Source organism: Fukomys damarensis, unplaced genomic scaffold (assembly GCF_012274545.1).
Source record: "Fukomys damarensis isolate Sample0158 unplaced genomic scaffold, DMR_v1.0_HiC HiC_scaffold_27, whole genome shotgun sequence".
NCBI classification, from domain to species: Eukaryota; Metazoa; Chordata; class Mammalia; order Rodentia; family Bathyergidae; genus Fukomys; species Fukomys damarensis.
Genome location: NW_022900939.1, coordinates 19480357 through 19493814, shown reverse-complemented (window position 1 = coordinate 19493814; position 13458 = coordinate 19480357). Strand labels below are relative to the sequence as shown.

General features: G+C 50.5%; 1 protein-coding gene across 2 annotated transcripts; it reads right to left on the bottom strand.

Annotated features, from left to right (window-relative positions):
* Window positions 1-8388: 8388 nt before the first annotated feature.
* Window positions 8389-11083, bottom strand: LOC109118398. 2 transcript variants are annotated; one of them, XM_019209250.2, is made up of 3 exons: window positions 10474-11083; window positions 9146-9280; window positions 8389-8562 (listed from the first exon to the last, which is right to left on the bottom strand). In XM_019209250.2, exons 1-3 carry the CDS (start codon window positions 10777-10779, stop codon window positions 8500-8502), a joined length of 504 nt encoding a protein of 167 aa, XP_019064795.1. In that variant the 5' UTR covers window positions 10780-11083; the 3' UTR covers window positions 8389-8499. The 2 variants fall into 2 exon arrangements, with proteins under 2 accessions (XP_019064795.1, XP_019064794.1); XM_019209249.2 differs by lacking the exon at window positions 8389-8562 and having other exon boundaries at window positions 8914-9280.
* Between the last annotated feature and the right edge of the window lie 2375 nt (window positions 11084-13458).

Genomic DNA, 13458 nt, shown 5'->3' with positions numbered 1-13458 from the left:
GGTTTTTTTTTTTTTTTTTTTTTTTTTTTTTTTTATTGTACCAGGGATTGAACTGAACCACTGAGCTAAATCCCCGGCCCGCTTGCGGTCTATTCTAAGTGTGTACTTGTACTGTAATTCTGCCTAATAAATCCTTCTATGTCCCTCACTGACATGTCCTAAAAACCCATTTTCCATGACAAGGGTCAAGAGGCTGGATTGAGAGCCCGTCTCCTCTTCGGAGGACCTCCTCAGACCTCATCAGGCAACAAGAGGAATGAAACTTTCATGGTGTGGCTGAAGTAGACCATTTGTGTCACCCCAGACTTGCAACACAAGGACACCTGCGCTCATGATGAGGCTGTGATTGTTTCATCCAAGTTCACACAGTGCTCAAGGGGACAGAGCTATTTATGACCAAGTCACACTCTGGAGGTGGACAGTGGTGATGGTGGCACAATGTGAATGTGCCTGATAACCCCAGCTATATGCTGGACAGAAGTTAGGTAAACTTGATGGTATGCATATCTTTTCACAGTTAAAAAGTCATACCTCGTATTGTTAGCCTTGCATTGATTGCATTATTAAACTGTCTTGTTGTCTTCCCTTCCCTAATTTGTAATTTTATGGCTAATTTAAACATCATTAAGACTGGAAGCATTAGCTTGTATCCTGCTTTTTCATTCATTGAAAATAACCTGGAGGTCAAGGTCACTGGTGGCCTAGGATAGCATCAGTCCTTCCACAGGGCCATCTAGCTGGAGATGCCAGGCTCTGCAGACCCATGTGCATCGGGATGAGCTGGCATCACTCCACACACAGCGGCATGCAGAAGCATGCGCGAGCACAGTTCTGTGCCACTTGTCCCCATGGCAGTGCTCCTGCCCAAATTTCACCAGCTACTACCTGGGTTCTCCATGCCCATCCCAATGTCCACCCAGGTTCAGGGTCCTCGGACTGAACCACAATGGCCCTGTGGCAGACTTGCCCACCTTCCTCTGCAGACCCCTGAGCACTTCTTGCTGCTGCCCTGCTTGGGTCCCTGAGGGCTACTGCAGCACTTTGCAGCAGCTTCTGAGTAGAGATTGAACTCACAGTCATAACTTTTTGTTTATTTGTTGGTTTTGGGGGCTACCAGGGCTCGAACTTGGGACCTTGCGCTTGTGAGGCCAGCAGCAGCACCACTGAGCTAAATCCCCAGCCCTCACAGTCATATCTTGGTACTTGGTTGCTTTGAAACTCATCACATTTGGTACTTGATGCATTTTGACACAAAAAATTTGTGCCAGTATTTGTCATTGGTTTGGTTCTCAACAAGCGAGCTAGAACTTTGCAGCATTCATTACCTCATGACCTGCTACCTTTTCCAACCAAAAGAGTTTGATACTCATTGGTTTTGGTACTTGCCATACTTCTCAAAAATAATGGCAAGAACAGAGGAACCATACTGTTTGTGGGTGAAAGAATAAGTACCAGGAAGGAAGAGAAAAGGCCCCCAGGCCTGAGTCCCCTATGAGTAGGAAAAGCTTGTAACTCAGGTTTCCACTTACAGCCAGGAGAGCATGCCCAGAAGTGGCCTGGCAGAGCAGGGACATCTTTGCAGGTGTGTCCCCTTGAGGACTTGCCCTTCAAGTTGTCCAGTCCCGTGAGGCCCAACCAGAAACCCCAGGGAGGAGACTCCTGCTCCTGAGTTGCCACAGGCCACCTCCGGGTCCTAGCCTACAGGCAGGTTTGATGTCCGCATGCATACCTCTGTCCTTCAGCACTTCATTCTCTCCTTCCCTCAGTCAACAGCTTCCTCACAAACGACTGCCCACCTACCCCAGTACTGGGGACCCCAATCCCCAAGATTGCTCTGGGGTTCAATGAGCTGAAGTTTGAAGGGGCCTGGTTTGAGGCTATGGTCAGGTCACTGTGTGCCATCTGTAGGGCTACCCAGATGGCCGGGCATGAAACCAGGATCACAGCTTCATTGCCAAGGGCTTCGGAGGCATTGGTGACAACTGTTGACTTAGGGGCACCCCCACTTCCCTCACTTGTCTGACCAGTCTGCAGGGGTTTGTAGAAGGGTGCTGTGGAGGGAAACCAACCCTCTGTTATCTAGCCCCATTGATGTGTGTAGCTCAGACTATAAACTAAAGGCTGTGGGAAGCAAGCACGATGAGACTTTCTCCTCTTCCATCAGCACAGATCAGTTTTTCTATCTCTAAGGAAGAGTGAGCAATGCCTTGGGGCATGCCACAGCCCAAGGCTGGCCTCTGTAGCCCATTACCTGGGTTCAAAGCCCAGCTCTGCTCTGTAACTGGAAGAGTCAGCTCCTCTGATCATAGGACTCCCCTGCAAGGGTGCTTTGGGGGCTTTGGGGCATGTCAGTATAGGGCAGTGCTGGGCACAAGAGGGGCCTGGGCCACTCCATTGTTTCTGGCATATCTTACAGTGACATTTGTGCAGCAGACAGAGCTGGGGACAAGTCCCTCTCCATCACCAAGTCACCCTGTCCTGCCTCTGCACTGCTAGTCACACAAGATAATATGGTTTCTTTTTTGTATTCATCAAGCACTTTGGGTTGAGTTTTCTGATACTAGCTGTTATGGTTTATATCTACATGTTCCCCCAAAGCCTCATGTGCTCATAGGTGGGTCTTTGGGAAGTGATTGGGTCATGGGACCATGATACCCAGCAGTGGATCATTCTATTGATGGGTTTATAGCTAACTGTGATGTTGGGAGGTGGAGCCTGATCAGAGGAAGTGGGTCACTGGGGGCGGGGCCTGGAGGTTCTATCTCCCTCCCTCCTCTCTTAATCACTCTCCCTTCTTCCCTGCCACCATGCCATGAGCAGCCCTCCTCTGCTATGGCTGGCTGACATCCTGCCCTCCCTTGGAGCCAGGGGACTATGTGCTGAAACCTCTACAAACTGGGAGCCAAAATAAACCTCTCCTCCTGTAAGTTGTGGGTATAAGGTATTATGTCCCAGCAGTTCAGAAAGTGAGTAAGACATTAGCAGTGAAAGACACCCTAGTGAGACATGGATTTCTTTTCTTTTTTCTTTCTTTTTTTTTCTTTTTTTTTTTTTTTTTTTTTTTATCAGGGATCGAACTTAGGACCTTGCACTTGCGAGGCAGGTGCAGCACCACCCTGGCCCTGGAAATTTAGAATATGGTAAAAATGGTATTTCAAACTACGGCGGGGGGGAATCAACAAATGGACAAAATTGTTGCTGTAATTTACCTTCTGCCAAAATAATTCTAAATGGATACAAGATATGAATGGATTAGGGCCCAGGATTTTAGCTCAGTGGTGCTGTTGCCTGCCTCACAAGCACAAGGTCCCAAGTTCAATACCCGGTTTAAAAAAAAATTATATATATATGGGGAGAGAGAGAGAGAGAGAGAGGGAGGGAGGGAGGAATGGATTAAAAAAGCAAAAAATCTGGGAGAATTTTCTGATAATTTTGAAGAAGGAGAAATAACTGGATAAGGTGGCACACATCCGTAATCCCAGCACTCAGGAAGCTGAGACCCTGTCAACAACAACAAAAGAAGAAGGGTATGAAGGGCTGGGGATTCATCTCAGTGGATCTGCCACCTGCCTCACAAGTGTAAGGTCCTGAGTTCGATCCCCAGTACCAAAAAAAAAAAGGCTATGAAATAAAACCCAGATCAGGGCTGCGGGTGTGGATCAGTGGTGGAACATTTGCCTACCATGTGTGGGCCCTGGGTTCCATCTCCAGCACTACACAAAACTTAACAATCAATTTTGCTAGCTAAGAAACTAAAATTGTTTTTTTGGGGTTTTTTGTTTGTTTGTTTGTTTTTTGTACCGGGGTCGAACTCGGATCCTTGCTCTTGCAAGGCAGGCCACAGAACCACTGAGCTAAATCCCCGGCCTGAAACTAAAATTGAAAATATCTACTTATCAAAAAAGTATTATAAACAAATTTAAGACAGATGACCACTGCCCAGCAACTCTGAAGGCTGAAGTTGGAGGAGTTCAAGGCTAGCCTGGGCAACTTAATGAGACCACTCAAAATTAAAAATACAAAGGGTCTGGGGGATACAGCTCAGTGGTAGAGCACCCCTGGGTTCTATCTCCAGGACTACAAAAAATAAAAGTAAAAAATAAAAAAGATGACCACTTGTGAGGTGCCCACTTGCCTATGTAGGTTAAATAGCTTGCCCCAGATCATCCATTCACTCACTTTCCCACAAGTATTACCGAGCACCCACTCAACACCGGGACTGGAGGTCAGTGGAGGGCTGCCTCCCTTCCCTGTTATCTCTCCCATCTTGTGGTGTCTGTGCCCCCCAGGAGAGATGGCCACAAACCCAGTACTCACAAACAGATGTATGGTTACAGCTTGGGGAAGGGAAACTTGGCTATGGCTGAGGACAGACAGCTTCTCCATGGGAGGTGTCTGCACTGAGACAGAGGATGGGCACCCATAGGGGTTGGGTAAGGCAGGGAGGAAGCACTTTTTCCACTGGGGAGCTACTTGTGCCCAGCCCAGAGCTTGTGAGGCAGGTAGCAGAACCACTGAGCTAAATCCCCTCAGCCCAGAGCTTGGAGGAGCAGGACCCACTGAAGGCACAGAGAGCCCTGGTGACCTCATGGAGACAGCAGAGGACAGGGCTGGCACAGCTGGAGGTTGCAGGGCTCACTGGTCCAACTAAGACTTGGGAAGGGCACCTGCCCAGCTTCTAGAGCCCCTTCCATGGCTCAGACAGTCCGCTGGGAGCACTGGGAGACAGTCTACTCCGCTAAGTGGAGGCCCAGCCCTGCTCACTGCCTGTCTTGCAGCTGGCACCAGGCCCAGGGCCCTAAGTCAAATGCTGGTGACCAAACAAGCTTATGTCATAGGCCAGCAACAGAGATGCCCAGTTTCCAGAGCAGCACCTCGCAGTGGCCTTTGGTGGCCAGCCTGTGTGATAGAAGCAGCATCGAGCTCACCTGGAACAGGTCCTAGTGCTTGACCCACCATCAGCTGCAAGCCACCACTGTCCTCTCACAGCTCCAACTCCTCTGCCTGAGCGGCTCCTATTGGCAGCCAGCTCTGCTAGGAGTTGGTTCTGTCCCAAGAGCCAAGAGAGGGCGCTGAAGGGCCCAGGTGGGGAGAAGGGATTTGTATTCAAGTCTCTTTGGGCTGCAGGGTTGGAGTAAGAGGGGATAGCAGGACCCAGAGGGAGGGGCAGAGGCTGGCCTGTCCCAGGCAGGCTATGGGTAGGAAGGGCCTGGCTAGTGTGTGGTGCCAGAGAGGGGCCAGGGAATGGATCCAAGAGCTTCTTGGAGCTTGGCATGGCGTGGGGCATGGGGGAAGTGCTGGTCCCAAGAAGGGGACACAGAGGCTGTATGTAGCATGGGGAGTGTGGTGTGAGTAGGTGGGGCCAGGCCCCAGCAGGAGAGGACACAGAGAAGCAGGAACCCCAGCATCAGGGCTGCGCAGAGACAGCAGTGCAGGAGCTGAACCCATACCAGCCCACTAGTGGGAAAATCTTCCAAAAGATGTCCAGGCCCTCCCCCAGAGTCTGCTTCAGCTGGGGGTGGAGCCTGGGAGCAAAGCCCTCACCACTCCCCCCTGCTGCCCGGGGCAGGAGGGCTGCCTGTTTCACCGCCCACAGCCAAGTCCAATTACTAACTGTCCTGGCTTATCTCATGGGTCCTACCAAGCCTCTCAGACAGGCTGGGCCACTTTAACTCCCTGATGAGCTCAGTTGAGGGCAAAGGGGCCCGTTACAACCAGGCCCACTGGGTGGTCTTAACCCTCCTCAGCCATGCAGGCTCAGTCTCCTGGAGGACAACTCCCATCCCACTGGTGAGCACAGGGCAGGTTCCTGGGCTCCAGGTGGGCTGAATGCCAGGAGGGCTGAGCTCTGGATTTTAAACCTGTCCTCCCCTGGGAAGCTCTGACCTAAGCAGAGGCCAGGGGTGGATGTGGGGTTTTTGTTGTGTACTTAGATTAATCTGGGAGGCTCCATGGTCCAATTTGCTAAGCAAACTGGCCTGATTCCTGGCAGTTTCCAGACCCCATCCTGGAATCACAAGGCGTAGAGCTTACAGCTTCATTCGGGGTCCTGCTGCTTAAACTCTGTGTTCCCAGCTTTCCTCGAAGCTGGGTGTGACCCCTGAACAGAGGGACTGCGCCTTTGCTTAAAAAGCAGCTCTGTTTACTGCCATTGAAACCCCCACCACCACCTTTGTTGGGAGTGTTCCTGCCTTCTACCTGGGACAAGGAAAGGGCGGAGGAAGCTCCAAGCCCTGTGGGTGTCAACTGGTGACTGGACCTATTGTTATATGCATAAGAACTGCCTTAGGTACTGGGAGGAGGGAGAGGACTTGGGGATAAAACCTGGTTCCCCATCCTAAGGTGTTCCAAGTCCAATGGGAGAGACAAAAGGGAAATAATTGCAAGGGCCAAGGTGGTGTTGAGAGCTGAAGGGACTTGTTAGGTCATTAGGTGGCGTTCCTAATGCCAAGGCTCATACAATTTCCAGGACACTAAACTGCCTCTTCATAGAGGAGACCATTTGGTTTGGGTTTTACAGGATAAGTAGGAGCGCTCCAGATGGCAAGCAGCTCGGATCCAAGAAACAGCAAGTGCAAAGGGAAATGGATGTCAGAAGGCAGCGAGCAGCTTAGTGGGGCTGGTTCCAGGCAGATTCAGGCAGCTGGAGGTAAAGGAAGAGTTTATATTTTATCTTTTAAACAAAAATGAGCCAGTAAAATATTTGCAAGAGGACAGTGACAAGATTAAACATGTGTCCCACTTCACTAGAGATCTCATGTGTTTGCTTGGTAGAAAATTTGAAAAACAGAGCAATGGGATTTCTCAGGGTCATGCTCCAACTTTCCGGCTGAGTGTGTGGCTGATGTGTTAGGGACGGCTGTGTAGGAGCTTGGCTCTCGCCTTACCCTTGGAGGGGGTCTTGTGCCAGTCTCCCAGGACCCTTGAAGTGTAATTAAGCAGATTCAGGTTTTCCAATCTGACAGATAAGGAGATAAGGTTTTAGAGGGTTTGGGGATTAGTACAGGGGCCGCCCCATGGAAAGTGGGACCTTCAACCAGCCCCAGCCAGCCAGCCTGACCCACAGAACCAGACAGGCATGACAGGCCCAGATTGTGGCACACCGCAGGGAAAGGGACAGAGTCTACCCCAGGCCGTGGTCACAGGGAAGCTGCCCAGCAGGTGTCCCTGTGGGGGCCTGTGAGTGACCAGGCATCTCTGCACCATGCTAGAGACACCTGAAGAGCTAAAATAAGGTATGTGCACTCCAGAAGTGTCCTGCAAAAGCACCAGTCCACCTTGGAAATAAACCTGCCTGCAGCCTGGCGCCCGGAGTCAAGGCCCCCACACTCTCACTTTGGAAAAATCAAACCCTCTCACCACGGACTTTCTTCTTGTCCCCCAGTACATTTTTGCTGGACAAAATTTGGGTGTGGAAGGTGGAGGCGCCTCCTCCCTCCATTCACCAACTCATTTCTGCATTCACTCAATCAAGCCCAGAGCAGGGCGCCACACCCTTCATCCAACTCTGCTGCTCTTTTGACAGCCACAAGAGCTTGAGGAACGGAATGGCCTCCCCTCTGTAGAACAGGATGGGCAGAGTTGTGACCCTGGCACAAATGCAGTCCAGACTGGGCCAGTCTGAGCCCACAGCCAGGGCATCCCGGGGCCGCATAGGTCACATAAGGACTCACTGCGGCATTGCTCAGTGGACACATGGATTCCCCTCCCTTCAGCATCCCCCAGTCACCACCTGTCTCAGTCTCCCATCCTCCTCATCCCTCCTAAAGCCTGGCACAGACCCCCATCTGCCAGGTGGAACCCAGGGCTTCGTGTAAACCAGGCAAGTGCTCTGCCACTGAGTTGCACCCCCAGCCCTTATAGAAAGAAACCGTGTGTCTCTCATCACAAAACGGAAGAAATCCATGAAGAGACGCTGAGTACCCCCAGTATCTGTCAGCCCTTCTGGCGCTACGGCGAGAGTCCTGGTTTTAAACTCAGCAGCAGATGTTGCCCAGAATCAAGGATTTTTTCCCAACTTCCCTTGCGACCAATTTTGACCATGTAGCCAAGTTCTACTAGTGACCAGAAGTATACGGAACCTCTAAAAATATCCTAACAAGGGGGTGTGCTCTTCAGCATCCCTTCCTTCTTTCCTTCTGGCTGGAATACAAGCATGACGTGGAGCACAGATAGCTATGAATACAAGATTGTGAGGAGGCAAAGCAAAAAGAAGGATCTCCGGTTCTGATGACCATGGAGCTGCTTGCCAGGCCTGGAAGGCTATGTCAGGACTGATCTGGGCCAGAAAAGAAAACCCCTCTCACTAAAGATATTGTGACTCCAGGTTTTGGATGCTTGCCACAAAGATAACCCTGGCTGAAATGCAGGTTCACTTGCAGGAGGCGTAAAGGAATGATGGGTGGCGATGGGTGCCGTGAAAATGCCATATCTGAAGCTGCTCATGGGTTTAGTTGCCCTTCAAGGCTCTGGACGTGACAGCCACTTGCAGAAAGACAGTCAGCAGGCACCAGCAGCCTGACGCAGAGTCTTCCCAGTGTGTCCTGAAGAGCTGGCTGGGAGCTGAAAGGGAAAGATGTTCTCACCTATGAGTCACTGCGTGCCTAAGTGCCAATGCCTCGACCTGGCTGTGCCGCTGCCTGGCATCACCAGCTGCACACATCACCTGTTGCGAGTGTGGCCCTCACCTCTCTATGCCTTCACAAATACTTCATACTCTCCAGCATCCCACACCACCTCATCACCTGGTCTCTTATCAAAGAAAACATCAGTCCAAGCCTGGTGTGTACCTGTGATCACAGCTACTCAGGAAGCCGAGGCAGAAGAATTGCAAATTCAGGGCCAGTCTGGGTAACTTATTGAGAATTTGCCTCCAAATAAAAAATGAAAAGGGGCTGGGGACATAGTTCAGTGCTCTATGGGTTTAATTCCTGTTACAGAAGACACGGGCTGGCGTTATTAGTTTACAGACATCTGTGGAGCACCCACTGCTGTGGTTAACCACTGGAGGCTGCCCCCTGCTGGCTGGGCCACATGGGCAGGTTACCCAGCTTTCCACTGCCTCAGTCCTTCGTATCTGTAAAATGGGGACAGTACTAGTGACTGTCCTCAAGGAATTCATGAGGGTTAGAGAGGTCATACACACCAGTGCTCCAGCACCCACAAAGCCATGGGGAGCCATGGAAAATGTCAGCTGTTGCAGGTCAGATGCGGGGTCTCCAGCCTTGAAGTCACAGGCCAGGTGAGGGGTCTCCAGCTTTGAGCCAGGCAGGGCAGGGTTCTGCTTCCATGGGGGAGGAAATAAACAAAATATGCTAATGGATTTTTGACAAGTTGTAAAACCAAGTCAATGGAAGAAAGAAAGCTTTTCAACAACTGATGCTGGAACAATTAGACATCCCTAGGCCGAAAGAAAAACAATGAAGCTCAACCCATACTTACCAAAAAAAAAAAAATCAAGCTAGGGCTGAGGGTGTAGCTCAGTGGTAAAGTGTTTGCCTAGCATACGTAAGGTCCTGGGTTTGAGCCTTAGTACCAAAAAATAAGTCAATAAATAAAATAAAGAAATTGAAGTTCAAACTGGGTATGGTGGTACATACTTGTAATCCCAGCCCTCTGGGAGGCTGAGACAGGAGGATTGCAAGTTTGAGCCCAGCCTGGGCAACTTATTAAGACCCCTTCTAACATATAAAACAAAATAAAGGGTTTGGATGTAGCTCAGTACAGAGGCCTTGGATTCAATCTCTAGTACCATGGAAAGGGAAGGGAAGGAAAGGAAAGTTAAATTGAGGCTGAGAGGGAGAAGGAGAGACTGAGACTGACATTTGCTGTGTCCTATTCTGGCCCAAAACTAGCCTCTGTGCTGCCGACGTGTTTTTACTGAGTGTTTTTACTGCTCGCTTCATCCTGGGGATTAGATGTTCTATGGAGGGAAGACAGGCTCAGAGCATCGAGGACCTTTGCTCTGGGTCACAGAGCTGTTCAGTGTCTCATCCCAAACCAAGAGCTAGGTCTTCTAAGTCCTGACACCCTCCCTGCCTCTGTGACAGAAGGCCAGAGGGGCAGGGACACCACCCACAGAGCCTCTGTGATAGAGAGGAGGAGGAAGAAGAGGAGGAGGTGGAAGGGAGATGGGGAGGAGGAGGAAAGAGAAGGAGGAAGGGGAGAAGAAGGGGGGAAAGGGGAGGGGAGGAGATGGGAGGAGGAGGTGGCGTGTGGGGAAAGCACCACAGCCCAGTACAGCGAAGTCTCTGGCGGCACTGCCAGGGCTCACCTGGCTGGCCTCAAGGGCAGGAGAGGAGGAGGAAGAAGAGGAGGAGGTGGAAGGGAGATGGGGAGGAGGAGGAAAGAGAAGGAGGAAGGGGAGAAGAAGGGGGGAAAGGGGAGGGGAGGAGATGGGAGGAGGAGGTGGCGTGTGGGGAAAGCACCACAGCCCAGTACAGCGAAGTCTCTGGCGGCACTGCCAGGGCTCACCTGGCTGGCCTCAAGGGCAGGAGGGCGTGTTCCTTCCAGGAGCCAGGAGGTGACTAAGGTTCTCCCGGTGAGGATGAGCAGGTAGGGCAAGGTCCAGTGATCCAGCCTTAAGATCATGTTTGGCTTGTTTCTCTGAAGCACATGGTCTTCGTTCCTCCCTGGAGTGTCAGCTTCCCCAGAGTCTTGCCTTGGCCGCCTGCCTTCTGAGCCCCCAAATGTGTGCCCTTTTGTACCGCTCTGTCTCTCCGAATTGCCCTTTTCAGCCCAGCAGTTCCTCCTCCCTAGCATGGCAGTCAAGGTTTCCATGCCAACCTCAGCTTCCTATTCCTGCCCTGCACAAGCTCTCTGCTAGAGCTAAATTCTTCACTGGCCATAGAACATCCTGTGACTTTCCTGCCTGTGGGCCTCTGCCTGTGACCCTCCATATCATGGGGCACTTTCGTCAAGCCATTTTTCCTGCTGTGCTCAGAGGGCAGGTGCAGAGTCGGATGAACATGGCTTCAAACCCTGACTTTGCTGACTTATGAAGCCGGAAGATATTGGGTAACTTCCTGAATCTCTCTGTGCTTGGGTTTCTTTATGTGTAAAATGCCATTCAATTCACCCATTTTCCCAGAGCTTGTACTGTGTCTCCAACAATCCCGGGATGCACAGTGGAAAGTTTATCACTGTTCTTACTTTTTAAGTGTGGTACCATTTATGAGGGTGACTTATTTTTAAACTCTTTAAGGTAATAATTACCAATGAAAGGAGACTTGGGAAGGGGGAAATAGCTCACTCCAAGCCATGAGGATGAAGGATTGGATCTGGGCCCTCACAAAGAGGAAGTACTGTTAAACTTTAGCCACTTTTACAATACTGTTCTCTCAGCTCATTTAAAGCCCCCCCCAGAAAAACCTGACACCACCTCCTGTACGATGTTAGGTGCCTTTGCTTGTATTATTTCATTCAATCATCTACTTGTCTACCACCTACCACCTACCTAAGTACCCACACACTCATTTATCCACCCACTTATGTTCATTCCCCTTACATTCATTCATCCACCTGCCCAACTATTCATCCACCTATCCATCCACCCTCATCCACCCTTCATTATCTATCTAGCTACCTATCCATTTATTTCTCCATCTACCTATCCTCCCTTCCCTCACCCCCATTCATCTACCCACCCACCCATCCATCATCCATCCGTCTATCCTCCCCTCCAACCATCCCCCACCCCTTACCCATCCATTCACCCATCCATCCCATCCGTTCAGAATCCATATATCCATCCAAAACCCATCTCTCCATTCATTTATCTGCTCACCTATCCATCCACCCATCTCATCCATTCAGCCATCTGTTCATCCCATCCATTTTTTCAGCCATCTGTTCCTCCCATCCATGCCACCCTTCCCCCCCCCACCCACCCATCCATCCATCCATAACCTAGCCTTCCATCTATCCATCCATCCACTTACCCACTGCACATCTTTCATCCCTCTATCACCCACACACTCATCCCCTCATCAGGTGCCTTACACATTGCCCTTATACCCAGATCCTCTGCCAGGCATAGGAAACTGATTAGACAGTGCTGATCCTTCATTTTATGGAGGTTTCTTGTAGATGAAAGAGGGAGAGCTGCCATCTGTTCTGGTTTGGATTTGAAGAGTCCCCAAAACTCACTCACATGCTAAATGCTTGGTTGCCATCTGATGGATTTTTGGACGTGATTGGATATTGAGGGCTTTCCAGTCATCAAAGCGTTAGTCCATCAATGAGCTCAAAGTTGGATGGTGTTATTGGGATGGAAAGATGAGGTTGGCACCGAGTTGAAGTAAGGGTCATGGGGTGTGTGACCTTGGGGACTATATCGTGTCCCTCGCCCCTTCCTTTCTGACTCTTTCTGCTTCCTGGCTGCCATGCAGTGAGCAGCATTCTTCTGCCATGCCCTTCCACCATGACATTTGTCTTCACTCCAGGCAGTTGTCAGTCAAGCATGTACGGAAACTTCTGAACCTGAGATCCAGAATAAACCTCTCCTCTTTTAAGTTGTTTTCCTCAGATATTTTGTCACAGTGCCTAAAAACTAAGGCACCATCTGAAAGTGCTCATGGCACAGCATGTGAGCTTTAAGCAGCTGTACACAGAACATGTGCTACACAGGGCAGGTGTGCAGGTGTGCAGGTGTGCAGGCTGGTGGTGTGCAGAGGAAAGCAGCCACGTTGAGACCCACAGACCGAGCAGGTAGGTGCAGGTGGAAGAAGAATGCTGCTTGTGAATGGAGGGCAGAAAGGGAGACAGTAGGAGGGAAGAGGGAGATCAGCTGGGGCAATGAGTATGATTTTTTGTTTGTCTGTTTGGTTTAGTTTTTTTGACACAGGATCTTGCTATGTAGTTCAGGCTGGCCTCAACGCAGCTAGGCTGGCCTCAAATTCATTCAATCCTCCTGCCTCAGCCTCTTGAGTGCTGAAATTACAGGTATGCCCCCACCATGTCCAGCAAGTGTGATGCTGAGAGTAGTGAGGGACTGGAGAGATGATGAAGGACCTTCAGGGTCACAAAAGGAATTTGAACTTTGTCCCATGATCTGCCTAATATAGACTCATTGACATCAAAATAGTACCTGCTACTTCAGGACAGGATGTGACTGTCCAGGGAGAGCAGGAAAGGAGAGCAGGGATTGGGACGGGGCCCTCAGCATCCCAGTGTTTAAGAGATCACAGAAAGTGAAGAACCCCAAAAGGGAGCTATAGAGTTTGGTCACAGTTGTGGCGGGGAAGAGTGGGGGGGGGTCGTGAAGGTCACGTGGTGTGAATGTCAAGTAAGAGGGTTCCATGGTCAGCTGGCCAAGGACATTGAGAGAGCCCTGCTGGGGACAAGCCAGCCTCCCTGGATTGTATTTTTACATTTCAGACACAACCTGCAAATTTCCTAAAGGTAAATGCCACAAGTGACCCTTCTTATGTGTTTGTTTGTTGATGTCACTTCCTCCCA

Bases quoted from the DNA above. Each gene is read 5' to 3' on its own strand.
- LOC109118398 (XM_019209249.2), bottom strand. From the start codon at position 10,779: ATGGAAACCTTGACTGCCATGCTAGGGAGGAGGAACTGCTGGGCTGAA. The intron at 9,281-10,473 runs GTGAGCCCTGGC...CCATGGAAGCAG, and splicing joins CTGCCCTTGAGGCCAGCCAG to AACCCTGCCCTGCCTGGCTC.